This window comes from Centruroides sculpturatus, unplaced genomic scaffold (genome assembly GCF_000671375.1).
Source record: "Centruroides sculpturatus isolate CEXI.00-Female unplaced genomic scaffold, Cexi_2.0 scaffold1017, whole genome shotgun sequence".
NCBI lineage: Eukaryota > Metazoa > Arthropoda > Arachnida > Scorpiones > Buthidae > Centruroides > Centruroides sculpturatus.
In genome coordinates this window covers 63,110-83,202 of record NW_019385285.1, presented here as the reverse complement: position 1 = coordinate 83,202, position 20,093 = coordinate 63,110, and the positions used below count along the sequence as shown (strand labels likewise).

Here is a 20,093-nt window from a genome sequence, read left to right as displayed (position 1 = left end):
CATATTATAACACACATAAATCAAATACTATAAGATATATTAACTACAAAGGTTATCTTATGTAAGGGTTTATCACACCAAGTGTCCAATTAACACATTTTTAAGATTCTTTAAATTGTGTACAGTAGAGGAATAAAGAATTTTAAAAATGTGTTAGATTGGTCACTTGGTGTGATAAACCCTTACATAAGGTAAACTTTGTAGTTATATAAATCAAATACTTTAATATAATATAATAGAATGATTAGAAGTACGAAATAATCTAATAATCTTGATGTTTGTTGTTACTTTTGTCCAAGTAACACTGGGCTTATCTTCAAGTTGACCTATATTATCAGAACCTCAGGGAATTAAACAAGGACTGAAACTTATTTTCTGTCTCTGCTGAAGAGTATAAAATTGAATATGTACACACTACTTTTATTGCTGGGTTGTTATTCCCTCAGATTCAACATCTTTTAGAAAGTTATACTTTAAAACTCAAGGAAGCCTTGTCACGTGCCCATGCTTTAGATTCTGTTCGTATCCAGTTGGAAACCTTTGTCTCCAATACCAGTACAGTAAATGCTATTAGGATTTCCACTCAAAAAGAACCTAAAAAAGACAATCTAAACAATCTCAGATATTACTTCAACCCCACACACGTTAGCTGCCACTTGAATGGAAGTGTCTTCATTGTGGTTATGTGAATCACCTTTCCAATAGCTGCTCAGAACAAAAATTGTAACAGATATAAAAAGAAAGGATCACTTTTTTACAGTATGTAAAATGAGGGAGAGTAAACGAACTAGGACTGCTGTAATTGGCAACAAATCACTCTAGCCTTTGTCCAGAACTATAGTAGATATACAGCTAAACCATATCTTAATCAAAGCCCTAGTGTATTGGCAAGCCCAAATCCAACAGAGGGCACTGTTTTTGAGCCAAGATGGTTGCCAAAACAGGTAAGGAACCGACCACATGTTTGTTCAGTGCCTGAGCCAATTCAGTTTCTATCTGTGATGACTCTCTCTGTAAAAGTTAAGAAGGCCGTACCAGAGGCTTAGCCTTAGAAGAGAAGTGAGAAGAGGATAAGAGAGGGGGGAGGGGAAGATGGGGTAAGTATGATAGGAAAGTGTGAAGAGATTTGTGAGCATCCAGCACCCTGCACCGTTTATTGGAACACAAATGAATGTAATACAAAATGTAGGTACATGCCTGAAGAAAAACAATGAAACTGCTCCAATTTGTAGAGTACAACAGATCGCGGATTAAACAAAGATCACAGTAGACAACTCGCGACTTAGCGAATACAAATGTACATGACAGTTTAGAACGAACAAAACATAACATAACATAACATGAACCCCAGCTTGGGGAGACCCTGAAGACCTAGTATTAGTTATACTGGTCCAGGGGAACAAAAGAGGGACAAGTAGCCTGAACCACTAGGCTTGCACGTATAAAAGAAAGAAAGTTAACCGAACAACCGAACTTAGCGAATACAAATGTATATGACAATTTAGAATGAACAAAACATAATATAACATAACATGAACCCCAGCTTGGGGGGACGCTGAAGACCTAGTATTAGTTATACTGGTCCAGGGGAACAAAAGAGTGACAAGTGGCCTGAACCACTAGGCTAGCGCGTATAAAAGAAAGAAAGTTAACCGTACAACCTTGCCAGGCTATCCAGGCTGATTGCATTGCTGAGGCAGGTTGCGATGAGCACAAACACAAAGGTTGCGATGAGCACAAACATAAAATATTTGCCGGCTAGTTTGTTGTCACTGGAGAAGGGAGACCATCTTGGCTTGCGGTGATCCCTGAGGTAAAGTTGGGAAAAGTGTTCCCTGTTTTGAGAATGAATGTCTTGAAGGCAGTTGTTGTAATGTTGTTAGTAAGGAAGTCCTAACTTCGACAGGGCCAGTGGAACTCCTGAGAATATTGATACATTACATGCTTGAGCTGCTTGCGATGAGTGACGTGCTTGACACAGGTAAACAAAATGTGTTCTGGAGTTTCATCTTCTTCCTGGCATTCACAAATACTGGTCACTTTGTTTAGGAACCTGTTGAGATATTGTTTGAAGCCATCATGACCAGTAATATATTGGGTAATATGAAAATCAGGATTGAAGTGGCTCAATTTATCCCTCCCTTTGACGTCCGGGAAAAAGTTGAAGGTCACTCTGCCTGTCATCTCCGTGGCCCACCTCTCTTGCCACCTGTTGATTGTGAATTCTTTGAGCTGGTTCTTTACCCATTTATAGGGAACAAGCGAGAAGGTTGGATCATTTAAATGACTTATAGCTTTCTTTGCCAGAAAGTCTGCTTTGTCGTTACCTATTTCTCCAGAATGCCCTTTTGTCCAATGAAAGTGTACTTTGATGTGATTACTTTTCAGATTAGACACCATGTGGATGATATCTTTTATTAGCTTGAATTTAGTGTTCATTGCTTTTATTTGGTGAAGAGCCACCCTGCTATCGCTAATAATTGTTATTTCTTCTTTGGTCCTGTTATTGATTGTTCTCTGAATATGCTCCAGGGATTTGAGGATGGCCAGACTCTCTGCCTGATTTATCGTACAGAAGGGTCCTAGTTTGTAATAGGCTTGATGAACCACCCTATTGTTACAATCTATTTCTACAAAAGCTGCACCCACCCCCATTAGGCCTTTTGACCCATCTGTGTAAAACTTTGTAGCTATGTTTTTGTTTTCATCTGTGCAAAGTACCACATCTGGGGGATCAGTGGCCGGGTGCAATAGGTAGTAGTCGCTGAATCTATCAGATCCATGGTTGTGGATTTTGACTGCAATGTCTTTCACTTGGGTAGGGGTGGTCTCAGATATGGCCAGCTGATCAGAGAAATGCCTAAGTTGGAAGTCCCAATACCTTTCCGAGGCTTTAAGGTCAAGGGGGACAGAATTTGCAATCACTTGCAGCCCGCTAGTTGGGGCCGTGCGATAGGCCCTGCACACTGTGATGAGACAGCTTCGTTGAATGGCGAGTAATTTCCTTCTAATTTGTTGTTTTCTTGTTGCATACCCCCAAATCTCAGCCCCATACAGGACTGCTGGTTCTATTGCACAGTGGTAAATGAGTGAAGAGCTTTGGTAACTCAGACCCCAAAGGTTCCTGCTAATGGATCTCAGTGCATGAGCCATAATGATGGCTTTTTGTTTTATGTATTCTATGTGCAACGTCCAATTCATTAGACAATCTACTTGAAGCCCTAAGTAACTTATTTTATCGGTGCACTTAATCTTTTCATCCTGTATTGTAATCCTCGGCTTATTGTAGAGTGGGTTCACTCTCGGGAACACTGCACATTGGCATTTTTTAGTATTGATGATAAGTTTATTTTCAATAGTCCAGTCTTGTATCATCTGGAGGAACTGGTTAATCTCTCTTTGAAGAATCTCCTGGTTCCTATGGGACAATAGTACGAGGGTGTCATCGGCAAACCCTATTATCTTAGCTCTCAAATTTCCATGTGTCTTGTCTTGTATGCATAATAAGCTGTTGTACAGTATTAACCAAAGAAGGGGGCCAGAACTCGACCCTTGGGGGCAACCTCTCGTAATTTGTTTAGTGGTCATGTGGTCTGGTAAGCCCAGCCTAGCTTGCTGATTGGATAGAAAGCTCCTATAGAGCCCTAGAATGTCAAATTCTAGACTATATCAGTGACAGGAAATGTTGTCTTGTAGAAGGTGAAGCCAGATGCTGGACACATCGTACTTTGTGGATTAAACTCTAACAACAACACCAAAGTTCATGTTGTTGCTTTAGTGTTGCAATCTCAGATATTGGCATTTTAATAAATCTCAATTACAGGGAGAATGCACGTGCAAAGCGGGGCTGTTAACATGTAATAAACATGTGATAGCATGTTTATTACACGTTAACAGGTGAGAAGTATTTAAATATTTTAAGCAGTATACACCGTGTTCCAATATAAAAACATAGTTTTATTTATCATAATAGTTAAAATTAGTGCCAATCTGAAGGCTGTCCTGCTGAGTCATTCAGCACTTACAACATAGGCCAGTCAAAAGTTTTTAGCACACATTATGTTTTCTGTGTGTACGTCTTATATATCCAAAACGGCTTCACCTTATACAAGACAATGTTTCCTGTCGCTGATATAGTCTAGAATTTGACATAAATTCAATGATTTGTTCTCTATTTGGTCTTTGCAGTAGTCGTCACTGATAGAAACTGAATCGGCTCAGGCACTAAACAAACACGTGGTCGGTTCCTTACCTGTTTCAGCAGCCATCTTGGCTCAAAAACAGCGCCCTCTGTCGGATTTGGCACTTGCCAATACTGGAGCTCAGATTTTTACAGATTATAATTTTGCATTTAACCATTGTCTCAAGATTACCTCTTGTGAGAGTCGAATTTAGGGAATAAATTCATTAAATAAATTTTTGTTGAGGGAGGAAAAGTGTAAAGAAATAAATTTTAAACTGATATAAAAAAAGAACATAAAAATCTTTTCCCACGAATTTAGTTCCTTGTCAAGTATGATACATCGAATGTGTCACCCGAGATCTCGAAAAAGACTATTGGTCAGTGGTGAAAAAACAGTCCTAATAAGGCAGTGGAAAAAACTCAACGAGACCCCCTTTATAAAAAGGAGGGGTCAATACATAAGAGTGAGTCTCTGGAAATTGGTGCACTGTGCAATTTACGTGAACGGATTAGCCACTACCCGGAACTCATCTAATCGCCGCTGTTCGAAAGGACTACGCCCGACAACGTTAGAAAGAACTTTGTGCTACTGGAAAAAACGTTTCAACGTTCGAAAGAACTTTGTGAAGTCACTAATCAACAATTCAAACCAAGGTATTTATCCTCGCGCGAAATATATGTGAGCTCTCTCTCTCAGGAATATGGGTAACTGGGCAAAAATTAGATATGTTCATTAAACCGATTGTATATAGCTATTGCGATTGTATATAGCTATTGCAATTGTATATAGTATGAACAATAAACGGGCATTATGTATAGGTGATGTATAGTGTAATCCCTCTGATTCTCTCGTGACGCCTCCATCCTGGAAAAAGTCCACAAACGTGACCGTTCGCGTAACAAAATAAACGGCCAATAAATTTTTTCTGTGTCCGTTAAGGGACACAGTGGTGTCATCCTGACAGGGCACCAAAGAGGGCACCTCTTTGGTGCCCTGTCAGGATGACACCACTGAGCAAAATGAGTGTGTGACCCTGCAAAATGAGTGTGTGACACCTGAGCAAAATGAGTGTGTGACCCTGCGGTCACACACTCATTTTGCTCAGGTTTCTATGACTATATCTACCTTAAATTCAACTGTGAATGATAAGTGTGTTGTTTCTGTTGGTTTAAACCAGTGTTTCTCAATGAGGGCAATATCGCCCCCATGTGGGCATTTTTCCATGTTGAGGGGGCGATTAGTAACAATTTATATTTTGGGGGTCGAAAAACAATTTTCTGAGTGATATAGTAAAACATTATATTAAGAATAATTAGATATTTTATTTGTTAATTTGTACAATAATTAAACAAATAACATTACATTAGTCACTAGTCTATTCAATGCAGTATGAATTTGGCGTTAGCCTGTCCCTTGGCATCAGAATTTTGTAGTGAAGGGGGCGATACTACATTTAAGAGGGCAATGATTCATTAGAGGTTGAGAAACACTGGTTTAAACAGTTGTACTTATTTGAAGCTTTAATTGTTGGCTCTGTCTAGTCTATGTGCTGATGTAATTTTATGACATGATTGCCTTTCTTTACACACCATTGCTTTTTTCAAATTTGTTGGCTCTCATAAGTCAGTATCAATCTATTCTGCAGCATTTGCTGTAAGCAGTAGTGGTTTGGACCACTTTGATCATAAAATTAATTTTTCAAGATTAAATTAAGATTACAAATTATTTATNTGCAAAACTCCCCAACCTTAACACAAAATAAGAAAAAAAGTGAATTTTTAAGAAATTTGCGGGATTTCCCGGGATAAGAAAAATTTCCCGGGATATTTCGCGGGTTAAAAAAACAACCGGGATCCCGGAATCCCGTTTGAGAAACCCTATTTATCATCAATACTAGTTATCATCAATACTAGAATTGTTTATCAACCACTCACAAGCAAATAATTTAAAGTTTTATTATCAATACTGATATTTATTTTCTCGACTTGAAATAATATTTTAACAGTACAGTGGTGCCTCATATAACGTACGCCTCGAATAACAGATGCTGCAAACAATGGACTTTCTGTTTGGCAGTTACATGACTCGAACAACGGACTGCTGCAAACAACGGACTTTCCATTTGGTAGTTACCTGAGGCAAACAACAAACTTTCTGCAAACAAGTGAGAATGATGTTTTCATGCTTTTACTGTTGCCAATGACAATCTGATATTTTTATAATATATTAGTATTATTAGAATATATTATTAGTATATCTGAAGTACAGAGCTCCCGTTGGGATTCGGCTTGCTCCCTTGTTTATTATGTACATCACTTCAGTGCAGGGTATTTACATTTATTAAAGTGTTGTGCAAATCATGGCTTCTTAAAAAACAGAAAGGTGATTTCAATTGGAATAAAGCAAGAAATCATCAGAAGGAGTGAAAGTTGACAAAAACTTTCTTGTAGAATGGGGAGAGGTTCAGGAGTTTACCAACACTCATTATCCAAACAGAGCTGAGGCCAACAGGATCAATGATCTCTATCTGCGATGACACACTTGCCCATCATTTCCGATAGGTGTTGAAGAAGAGAGAGAAACAGACCACCTTGGACATGTTTTTCAAGAAGCCAGCGGGCAAAAAAACAAAGGATGGAACAAGAGAAGTTGACCCTGCAAGCTCCGGTAGCCTCTCCTGAATCTAACTCCGATTAAAAAACAATAAAAAGAGACTTGCTGCAATGTGTAAAAAGTCTGTATCTATATGAATGTGTGAAGAAAGTGTTCCTCCACCTCCTCCTCACAACATCTGACTACCCGGCATAATTGGTGACTGCTCCATTTTCATTTTTTAATGGTACAGTATGGTTATTTTATGCTGTGGAACAAATTATATGTTTTAACATGTATTTCTATGGAAAAATGTGTTTCGTATAATGGACTTTTCACTTAACGGACATGCACCTGAAACAAATTAAGTACATTATGCGAGGCACCACTGTACTTGAATTAATTATGAATCATATTTTATATTTAAATCAATCAATCAATTGTTTATTTGTTATGGCTTTTGCCTTTACAAAGGGGGTTATAGAACTCTTAGCAGTACTATTAATACAAGCATTATTTTACGTAATTATAAATAGATAACAATTGATATGTTAAACAATGTTTGTATTAATAATGCTGCTAAGAGTTCTATAACCCCTTCCTAAAGGTGAAAGCCATAACAAATAAACGATTGATTGATTGCGTATTATATTATTTGCATGCTTTTATTGANAATACAAGCATTATTTTACGTAATTATAAATAGATAACAATTGATATAAATTAAATTAGTAAAATTATGTTAACATGTTTAATGAATAACAGAAAAATTTATAAATTTCATATAACATCACAGAACTTAAGTTATCATCGTATAAACAAAACATATTAAAATCAGTTGTCAAAAAAATATCCTTTAAGTGTTCAGTGTGTTCACAAGATACAAACAAATGATTTTTAACATTTTCAATAATCCTGTTACATAAAGGACAATTGGAGTAAGCCAATATATTAATTCTATGCCCATTTAATACAATAGTATAGTTATTAAGTCATAATTGTATTATTAAAGATTTAATCTTATAATTTAAATTTGATAACAGATAATCTTGAGGTGTCCATGGGAAAGACAGAGAAGTTTCAAAAAAACTACACTTTTGCTCAATATAAAGAATATCTTGAGCCAAGTATTTATCTTTTAATGACTGGAAAAGTTCAGCTAGAAAATGTTTTTTATCAGGAAATTGAATATAATAAGCAATTGAATAACCTAAATCAGATAATAAACATTCGAATAAAGAGGGCCAAGTTACGACCAAAGAATTACTGCCTATTAATTTCAATTTATTATAAACCATCTTTCTAAGATCAAATTCTGGTAACTAAGATTTTAAACCAATATCTAAAAAATGGCCAATGTTAAACATATGGCCATTGGCGATCGACCCAATTCAAATACTAAAACAGGTCCAGGCACCGAATGATTAATATGAAATATCGATCTGATAAATCTCAATTGAGTCTTCTCTAATTTATCAACAAAAAATGGGCCCCAAATAGGAAACATAACTCCCAAACTTGAGCGTATCAAGGAATCAAACAATCGAAAGTATGATTTAATACAGGGCTTCTTAAACTTTCTTTATTCGCGACCCCATTTATGATTGTGATTTTTTCCGCGACCCCCCCATATATAAAATAAAGATATAGGCCTATACAAATTTGCCAAAACAATAATGGTGTACTACCACAGTTCACTCTTGTGTTACAATGTTCCATTGTAACACAAGAGTGAACTGTGAAAAGCGACAACACTACATTGAATACATTGAAAAGCGACAACACTACACTAGTTTACACTAAATCAGTGTTGCTGAATCATTGTCTCTCTGCAACAGAAGTGACACAAAGCGCAACTCACAAAACCTATGATACAAAGCGTGCCATTTTCAAACTCACAAATTATTTTCAATATTTTGCATTAAAATCTCGCAACCCCAAGATTTCGCTAAGCGACCCCAAATGGGGTCACGACCCATAGTTTAAGAAGCCCTGATTTAATAGAAGACTGCTTCATTCTAACCATAACCCTTATTAGATTAGCTAGTTGGAGTTTATATTTCAAAAAGAATTTGTCTAAGTAAAAAGAAAATGAGCCCTGTGGAGTAAAATAAATACCCAAATATTTATAAGACGAGACAACCTCTAACTCAGAGTTGGATAAATAAAATTTATCAGCTTTTTCCAATCTACTCCCTCTCCAAAAAGCCAACACCTCTATTCACTACAAAAGCTACTGGCTAAAGGAAATAATATGAGACCTCGCAAGCCAAAGTCTCAGACAATTAACCAATAATGTAGAAAAGATTTTCCTAATTACACTGATTAGCGATATTGGACAATAATTTAAAGGATCAGAACAGTTACTCTTCTTATATATTATTTTTAAGCAAATATTCTTCCAAATAGTAGGAAAAAATAATTAGTTTTAATATTATTGAATAAAAATAACAATTCATTTATAGCATTTATTGGGCAAGATTAATTAATCATCTCAGCCTTAATATTATCCAGGCCAGGGGCTTTATTACTTTTTAGAGAACACACTACAAATTTTATTTCATTGAAGGAAAAATATTTATCTAGTAATGGATCCATATTGTTATCAGTACAAACAGACAGTACAGCCAATGATGGTCCAGAGAAATAAATTTTCAAATAATCCGACCAATCACAAATAGAAATATTGTTATGAGCAAATTTATTCTAAATTTATTAACAATCTTACAAAATTCAGCAGAGTTTTTAATTTGCGATATATGGAAATTGATCTTAATCAAAAACAATTTCTTTTTGGCCTTACAAAGGGATTTAAAATTTTTGTTTAAGTTAGAATAAATAATGAATCGTTGCTTAGATCTTAATTGCCTAAAAGATCGTAGAGCATGATTTTTATCTTTGTTCAGTCATAAACAATTAGCATCAAACCAAGACTTCACAAACTTTGTTGAACAATCATATTTGACATACATACCACTTTGAACTACATATTCAAGAATCATGTCAACAAAAGACGAATAAAAGGATAAAGAATCCAAGAAGAATCCACTTTTAAAATCTTCGTATCTCCTGGTAACGTTAAATACAGTGGTACCTCGGTATACGTCTGCTTTAGAATACGTCCAATTCAGAATATGTCCTGTTTGGACGAAACAAATTTTGCTCGATATACGACTTAATTCAATTATGTGCGCCATCTACGAACAAGTAACACTATTGGTGTATTAGACCAGACTAGACGTTTGTGGTGTCACAGTTTATAACTTTGTTAAATTTCTTCTGATTTTAATTTGTAAGTAAAATATTATTTTTATTAATCATGAATTGCAAAAAGGCAACAGAAAAATTAAAAAATGACTAAAATCACAATGGAACTGAAAAAAGAGATTGTTGAGAAATATGAAGGTGGCAAGCTTGTTCGAGATTTTAACTGCTGCATACTGTATTCCGAGAACAATGCTATCGACAATCGTGAAAAATAAAGACATTATTAAATTTGCTCACGTTGCAAAAGGGGTTAAATCAATTTCTAAACAGAGATCGAAGACATTAGATCATGTCGAGAAATTGTTTTTGCTTTGGATAACTGAAAAACAGCTAAAAAAATACATGCTGATCTCATGAAAAATCAAGCAGGAACTAGCCAGGAAAGCAAGGTGTTTAAAAGCAGCCATTTTTTTTTACATGAGAACGGATTAATCGTTTTCACATTACTTCTTATGGGAAAGGTTGGTTTGGTATATATCCTATTCGGTATAAGTCCAAACACTAGGAACAGATTAAGGTCGTATACCGAGGTTCCACTGTACTTATCTGAACATGAAGGTCTCCATAAATAACAACAAATTTCAGTGGGCGATTCTGTAGAGAGAGGAAGTGAATCAAACCAAAAAGCAATAGAAACTGGGAGATAGTCGTAATCAAATTTACTCAAAACCTTAAAGTCTATTATATTATCAACTAATTCTGAGTTTGTAGCTATCAAATCAATAACTGATGCTCCCAAAAAGGAAATAAACGTAAAATTAGCAGGGAAATTGGTAACAAAAACTACCATTTAAAATAATCAAACCAAAAGATTTAACTAAGTTCAAAAAGTTCCTACCCCTATGGTTAAAGATCATATCTTTAGACTCTCTAAGGTTATAAAAATTTAAATTAGAATCTGTATAAAATGTATCTATTTCAGAAGCAATTCTAGCATTAGAATCACTGAGAATCAAAATGTTGTCGTCTTCTTTAGTTTCCCTTTGGTGTATTGCTCTACGAGGTAAATCTTCGTCCAAAGAACTGACGGAAGACACTGTTGTTCATAATACTTCTGCCCTGGTTCCAGAACAGACAACCTCGGATGATCCTGTGGAATTATCTTCAGTTCGTGAAAGTGACCTGCATTCCTCTCAAGCTGAAGATAATGATGATACTTCCTCAGCGCCAATAGAAGTAAACTGATCACCTTGACTTGTAAGACAGCATAGTACCATAAGTGTTTATATTTGAAAGCTTATATCGTATAATGCAATTGGAGAGAGTTTGGTAGTATGGCAATACTGTTCCCTGCTGTGTTCAGTTGTAAATGCAATGTTTGAACTGGCAATCACTATATTCTTGTAGTGTATTTTTAGACACAAAGCCTTTTGTTAAGGTAACATCTCTCTATACATGACATTGGTCTTCTCAGAATTTTGCTTTCTAACACCTCCAGTTTGTGCTTTACAGGAGTAGCTATTAGAATTTTTTTATATGTTTTTTTTATTATGTCTACTCAATTTTCATCATTTAGTATTGTTGAAAATATAAGAAACAGGTAAACAAGTAAAAGGCAATGGTGGTTGTATTTAGTGTGAAGGACTGGTTATTTCTTCATTGATTTCCCCATTTTTATCTTGTAACACTTCTGATATCACATTGTTAGCATTTTCTGTGTTTGTAGAATTCAAATTATCAACAGCCACGATATAAACATTGGGATTAAATGACCATATCCTATTCCTTTCAGATGTTTTATATGCCTTTTCTAGAGAAGACATCCTTCAATACAGCAATAGCTTTGTGTTATCACTTCAGATGTACTGTAAAAGAAAAATATATTCACTCTTCAGTGCAGGGGTGGGCAACCTGTGGCCACACAAGGCCCACATTAATATTTTGTGTGGTCTGCATCACACAAAATACAGTAGAGTCCTGAAAACCCTGCACTCAATAACCTGGCAGTCTGGATAACTCAGTGCAAGCTGTTATCCTCCCTTCTTTCTGAAAATGATGATGGTCAAGGTCTTGTCCAGAACTTAAAGAAAATTAACCTATTGGATGTGTTGGCTGGGTGGCGGACGCCTGGAACGAATTAGAGTCGTTCAACACTAGTTCGTTCTTGGCGAAAACTCCTTGATCACAAGGGAAATGAGTTTGTTGAACATGATGATGCAGAAAATGTAAACTTACTCGACCTCCTGAAAAGAGTTCCTGGATATGCAGAAGCCGACGAAAATGATGTTGAACAGTGGTTCCAGAACAATACTGAGCTAGACATTCTGTCCAATGCAGAAATTATTACTGCTGTCACAGTTAATGAAAAAATGCCAGAAAATGAAGAAGACGTTGAGGACTCCACCGTACAAGCTCCTAAAATATCACATAGTGAGAGACTAAAGACTGTCAAAACCGCCCTTCAGTATTTTGAACAACAAGGTGTGTCGGTAACGGACTTACTGTTCCTTCATCGTATTCGTGAAGCAGCAAAACACAGAGTGCATTGTGAAAGACAACAGGACATTATGCATTTCTTTAAAAAAAAGTAGCCAGTTTTTGCAAAGTCAGCTAGTTAATTTTCATTATAGACAGATTTATGCCTCATAAAGTATTTTTCTGAAGTCTGTCTTATCAGATAAATTACTATACACTGTGTATTCATTAATTTCCATTTTCATGTAGTAAAGGTTCTGTGCCTTCATAAAGTACGTACTTTTCTTTTGTTTAAGGGTTTTTGGGCAGTTTATTCTCTGTTGTATTCTCAAGCAAACAATACATACAAGTACAATACACTATTTTCTGAGGAAACACCCATACTTATTCTTTTTTAATCCCATTCCCGATAACCTGGCATTTTCACAAACTCGGCCACCCTTCGGTCCACATTAGGCCGAGTTTTCGGGACTCTACTGTATTAAATATATCAATTTCCCAACTGAAGGAAGTGTGCAGCAAAAATTCTGTTGTTATTAGAGAGGTTGAGGCGCACGTTTTAAACGTGTAAACGTGTACGTGTGACGTTCGGCGCCGCTTTCCCGTAAGCCTAAAAGTTTGACGATGGTGTTTGGAATGTCGAGCGTGATTCCACCGACTATCCAAACACCATTGTCAAACTTTTAGGCTTACGGGAAAGCGGCGCCGAACGTCACAAGTACACGTTTACACGTTTAAAACGTGCGCCTCAACCTCTCTATTTTCTACAACTTGGTAAAAATTTAGTAAAAAGTTAAACAAAGAAATCAAATAAGAGATGCACCTCAAAACTAATTTAAAACTTGCAATGAATAATATTCAATCAAATATTTTAGATATATTACTTTCACATCAGTAACAGAAGTCAAATTAAGTATACTGATATATGTATAAATAATTGTGATTTACCAGCATTTCTTTCTTTTTCTCTTGTGTGGGGCCCATGTCAGTTCGAAAGTTTTAAATGTGTCCCTTACATCGAAAAAAATTGCCCATCCCTGATTCAGTGCAGTCTACAAGGTTAAGAACTAAGTTTCCGGCAATGCCATCCAGTAGCTGGTAATCCCACTTAGACAAATATCATTATCCTTCATTGCCATATTGGATTCTGATTCTTTTTTTGTTGACCTAACAGCATAATATAAGCCAAACAAAAAGCAGTAGTGGAAAGCTAAATCTATGAGTTTATACACAATGATTAAAACTAACAATTTAAAAATAAAAATGTATTTATCCTCAGTTGAAATTTGCAAAATTTTCTAAGAGATCATCTCAAAAATAACACAAATGAAAGAAAAACTCTGCTTTTTATGGTGACCACTACATGATTATACAGGTAACCTCTGTATAACACGGCACTTCTTTAGCACGGATTCACTCTGACACAGTTCGAGAATTGGGTAAAACCCTCATACAACATGAAATGTAATAAATTTTTACATACTTAAGTAATAATAATTCACTAAAATAATAATTTTTGTGAAATATTAGTATTTAAATATGTAAATTTTCTTTTCTCGCCTTCTGTCGATACACATAGTCCTTCTCAAAACTTGTTTCAATATTGCCAGATCTCAACGCTTCTGCTTCTGATGTTGCCAGATGTTTTTCCCTTATTCCATACTTGCTTTATTCTTCATAAGTGCTTAGCACCATATAAGGAAATTTATAAAGATCTTTTAACTAGAAGCAAGCAATCTAAAATTACATACTTTTTGCAAAAGGTAAAGCATGGATCTGAAGATAATGCAGAAAAATGCTCAGAGGATAAGAATCACTTGCCAAAAAGATAACGCTCTCGGTTAATAGTGCTTTTAGTGATGACGAAGAATACATTGTTTAATTTGTATTAATATGTATCACTTAAGAAAATTTTAATAAAGATATTTATCTTAATTATGAAAATATAATAGCATATTTTTTAATTTTTGGAACCTAAGGCCGAGACTCCACTACTGTAAGAACGGGCGTAAAACCTTTGCCGTAAAAACTTTTAATCATGTGACCTATTTGCATTTGCGTCTGTACTGCGGTGGAGGACAGGCTAGCAAAGTTTTTATGGCAACGGTACTATCGAAGTTATAAAGACAATGATTATATTCCAAAAGTTTTTTCTGTACTATAATTACAAATGTAGTAAAAATAATATCTTTACTTTCACATATTAACTTTTATTATCGTATTATTAATTAAGATAGTATACAGCACTTATAAGCTTAGCTTTTTTCATTATATACTCTAAATTGAAGGATTTTCCTTTGGCCGTCCATATCGCATGTTTTAGGCATCCATTATTATAATTGGGATACTTCTTGTCATAGATACACGAATACTTTCAGATGTTTTCGATAAATCTTTCCAGATCTATTCTAGATAGCCATGAAGGAACATACACAAAAGCTCATTTTCTGCCGTTTTAGCATCGTGCCACAATGACCTAGATTTCACTTACTTCTGATTGGTAGATGGTACCATTTTATGGTCGTATTCGCGTCGAAAGTTGAACACTGCTCAACTCGCTTTTACGCTGGTTTTACGACCTGCTCAGGCGTAAAATATCATGGTCACGTGATTAAAAGCTTTTACGGCGAGGGGTTTTATGCCCGTTTTTACGCTAGTGGAGTCTCAGCCTAACTCTCCTTTTCATACTAGTTCTTTGTTTCGTATAACACGGGTTCGCATAACACGGCAATTTTTTGGAATGTAACTACAGTGTTATATGGGGTTACCTGTACTTATAATGACATTTGCTAGCTGGCCACATTAATCATACATTCATAATTTCATTATGTTTTTACATAGCTAAGTGAGTGGGATTAATTTCATAGTTTGATTTCATCCAGTTATTGCTTAAATTAATGGATAACAAAATGTTTTGTATGCTACTATTTCTTTGTTAGTTAGTATAATTAAAAATATACATAAAGAAATTAACAGAATCATAAATAAAATCTAATACCTGTTTATTTCTAATTTTTATTTTCAATTAAAATGAAATGTTTGCCAATATATAACAGTTAATACCATTGACTCAGGGTTTGGGTATAAAAATAGCTAACAAAAACCTGTGATTTATAGGACACTGACCAGACAAAGGAAGTGCAATAAGTTTATTGAAAAGAGGAATGGATTTGTTCTATTCAAAGTAGTGAAGACAATACTAACCAGATGTACAGCTTTTGGCAGTACAATATTGCTTTCAGAAAATCTGTACTGCCAATTTTTGTTTACTGCCTTTGTACTGCTTTTTTAGTAGAGTACTTTCTCACACTGACTTGGTATTAAAAAATAAATTATCATTTCTGTAAGGCAAAGATATAATTTTAAAACTGTCCATTACATGAAACAATGCAATCATAGATGATGATCAATGTTTTGATGAACTTAAGTGATATCAATATTATTCAAGCTAGAAATTAAGTAAAAATAGAAACAAAATAATATTGAAATATAACACACATAATCAACAGAAAAACATTTAAACAAAGAAATTTTTTTAGAACATTTCAAAGTACTGTTTACCAGAAAAAAATTAAACTATTTAAACTTTTTACAATGTTTTTTGGAGGCAATTGTTAAATCATATCAGTTGTAATGATAGTAAAAAATATTTTATCTTATAACCCTTTCTATTCTATAGACACTAAAGTTCACACTGAGTGCAATTTGCTGGCAAAAGCAAAAAACAGAGCGAATAACCCGTTAAACAAGTCATGTTTGACGAGGTATTCACTCTGTTTTTTTGGTTTTGCCAGCGAATCACGTCCAATGTCAACTAAGCTTAAGTGTCTTTTACAATATCCATCAAAAAAAAAAAATCAACAAATTGTAAGGGATGAATCCTAACATCCAGGAGAGACCACTCAAGAAAAATTTCAAGGATTCCTTGCTTGGATTTAATCACAAGTTGCCAGAGCAGTAGAATAATGCTTTAATTGCCTGGCCATAAAAATAAATTTTTATGGCTAGGCAATTAAAGCATTATTTACCACCTGGCCATAAAAATAAATTTTAATTATATCCATATAAATTTAAAATGTAAATCAAAGTAACAAATCTGAAAAAATTCACTCAAATGAAAAATATATTCAAATCAAATAAAGGTATAGTCAGTTAAATACATCAATTAGCTTTCTTTATGACAAAGTTGATGTACTAAAAGTTTTTACTTTTTGAAAACTTGCCTGCCTATCTTAGCTCAATGAAACTAGTTTAAAAATCTATGCTATTAAGTTAATTTCGCAATCCTTTGATATCAACTTCAAGTTGATTTTATATTAAAATTTGTCAAAATATTAAAAAGAGAATATAAGACATTTAAAATTAATAATAGTTTTTTGTATTAGCCTCTTACAACCAGTAACACCATCTATTATCATAAAATTTTTAAACTATCACATTTTGTCTGCATTTAATAAAAAAATTATTATGTATATAATTTAATATATATGTTACAAACCAAGTGATTAATAGGGCATTTATTTATAATGCCCAGCCATTATGAATAATGATTAAAATGGCCACACAGTCTGATAAATATTGACTAATTTATTAAATTGACTAAACATTATGAATACAGCTTCATTTCCTTTGGGCAATTTGATTTTTTTTAAAATCTCCACTTTTTTCATTACAAATTATTTACTTTTTCTGAATTATTTCAGTCTTTTAAAAACAACATGAGATCTTTTAGAAGTAAGTATTATTAGCTGTATTAAACTAATGTTAATGAAAAGTATTGTTAACAAATTTATACTTCAATCAAAAAATCAACTTAAAAGGAAACTTCTGGAATGTCGTTTTTATTATATAAAAAATTCATTATTGTTAGTTTTAAAAAAGTCTCTAAAACTTCCTCTGTATTAATGTTGGTCAATGATTCGTCAGGTATAAAATTCTTTAATCCAACTTTTAACTTTGCTCCAAACATGACCTCATTGGAGCTGCAGTTTATATCAGTATGATGCGCTCGATTTTTCATCAGTTGTACAAAACTTAATCCTTCTGACCATTTGTTAGGGTGCGACTATGCAGACGCAAATTTAGAGCGAGCGAGAGGTTGCGAGCGATTTAGTTTTCGCAAAGGAAAACCATGCACAAACGAGAAGCGAGAAATAACGCTAGAGAGAGCGAATTTCTGGTTCTCGCACATATCTGACAGGTTTTGATATTTATCGCGTCTCGCCTCTTCTCGCCACATATTCTCGCTCGCTTGGAAAATTCACTCGCTCGCGTCTGCATAGTCGCACCCTTAGTGTTGTTAGTCTCCAACCAAAAACTAACCATATTTTCTACTGAACCCTCCCTGACTTTGTGAGAGCTTGGGCTTACCATGCACCAGTTTTAACTCAGGCCACACACTATACAGTTCTTAGATGATATTGATGAATTCTATGTCATTATCGCTTTGTAGCATACTCAGCACATCAAAAATTGTAAAAATGTCTAAAGGAACATAGGCTACATCTTCAGCCTTTATGGTTTAAATAAAAAATGGCACACAAAAGTTAGAAATTTTCAAAGGATAGAACTGTTTTTGTGTTTTTTTGTGCATTCAATCCTGATGAGGGCCTCAAAGACAGCCAGAAACATTTGAACATTAAAATTTCCTTGTTTATTATGTGCTGAAATTTGCATTTATGTGTCTGTTAGTTGATTCCCTTATCGCTTTTAATGGCTGTAATTAAATGTATTTAGTCAGGCAGTCTTGATATACTAGTATAAATTTATATTGCTCATCAGCTTGTGACTGCATATTTGTAAAGTCAAGCTGACATCTCAAAACTCATTTCATTACTTAAAATTGATTTAACTAGGCCTACATACCTTTTTTAGAAATATTGTTTTTTCTGACAAATTTCACACAAGTTCAAGTAAATTATGATATCTCGTATCCCTTGTAATATTTTTATATAATATTTCGTACTTAATTCTTTTTCTATACAGTTTCTGCCACCACGGACAATAGCAATATGGTCATCGTGCAATATCTGAAACATTTCTTCAGTGTGAGCTAAATATTTAATAAAATTACCTTCTTTTACAGGCACAATTAATTTTCTATTTCTCTAATAGATACAACATCATATCTAGTTTTGCCACCTTTTCAAAATCACTGACCTGGACGGCAGGTGAAGTTTGTTCGAACAGAAGTTCCTGACGCATGCACAATATCATTTTGCAATGTGAAGAATAACGTGCAGTGCATGCCTGTTCTAAATCAGTTACAGTTAGGGACTAGGGAGACTTGGGTAGGAGTAGCATAAGTAACTAAATTAAGAAAAACAACTACAGATGACTTAGCTCTATTGGACATTGGAGACGTTTATGAATACGAATCATACCAAAAAAAAAAAAATCGACAGGTTGCGCACGATATTCCCGGACAAAATTAGTAGTTCACCCGGACAGTGAGTCGATTCCCAGACTGTCCAGGTGAAAACCGGACGGGTGGTAACACTAATCATATCTACGTAAACCCCAATATTCTTCCAGTAACTTCGAAGTCACTTTCATTTTTCTCTCTTCCACTTTTTGTGTCATTGTCAAATATGCTGATTTTGTAAAAATTTTACTGTTTTGACCTTTCGCTGCTATTAACTCATTTAATCAGTTGTCGAAACGGTCATTCACATCACTTAATGATTGCTCCACGATTGTTACTTCATTCAAAGAAGAAATCACTATTTTAAGAGGCAAAAGTAAAATTAAAATATCACACAAGATTAACTACCGGTCACTGGAATTTAAAATTCGACACTAAACGCAATATGCACATGCAATTCAGACACAAGTGCCGATCGGCTCGTTTATGTCAAACAATCACTCCTCAAGGTATTATCATCACTCTGAAGTAGTATTCGTAGTGACCAGTCAATCTGATAAATTATGATAAAAAAAACCTGAAATTACAGTGCTTGATTTTGTTTGTCATTATTCATAATGTCCAGTCATTATGAATAATGCCCATATTAATTAATACTTAGTCCATAACATACACATGAAATTCATTACATCAGATGTCATTAAAAGTGCCCATGTCTATAAATTTCCACTCCATTACATTAACATTCCATATTGTGTATACAAATTTCCGTAAATTTAATCTATAACAATTTATTTATAATTAACACTAAATCTCGTTCTTACAAAATAAACATTAAATCATTTACGTTTTAATTTAATATGTAAAATTATTTTTGAAGAATACAAAAAGACGTTACTTACTTTATAACTTAAAAATAATGAATATAAAATACCGAAATCTAATTAAAATTAAAATTTTCTTTTAACATATAAACATGGAAAGTATTAATTAAGAAACGAAATAAATCTTATTCGGTTTAAAAATTAATAAATAAATTACGTCAAACCGGAAGTCAAGTTAATACGATCCGACATTACCGTTGCCAGAATTAATTTCGAAAAATCGGTAGCTAGTTCCCTGAAAATTCAGTAGATTATCGATTTTATTTCTAAATCCTAAAAATAATTTGTTTTTTTTTTATTACATTTACGTATAAATTTTAATAATAAAATCACTACTATTTTACCCTTGTTCATTATGCCAATTAAAACCTTAACTCTGTACCCCGA

General features: G+C 34.2%; 1 protein-coding gene across 1 annotated transcript; it reads right to left on the bottom strand.

The window, feature by feature from the left end:
* Positions 1–1,893: 1,893 nt before the first annotated feature.
* Positions 1,894–3,153, bottom strand: LOC111637186 (ribonuclease H-like). The gene has a single exon (XM_023382613.1). The coding sequence runs from the start codon at positions 3,151–3,153 to the stop codon at positions 1,894–1,896; it is 1,260 nt and encodes a 419-aa protein (XP_023238381.1).
* Positions 3,154–20,093: the final 16,940 nt, after the last annotated feature.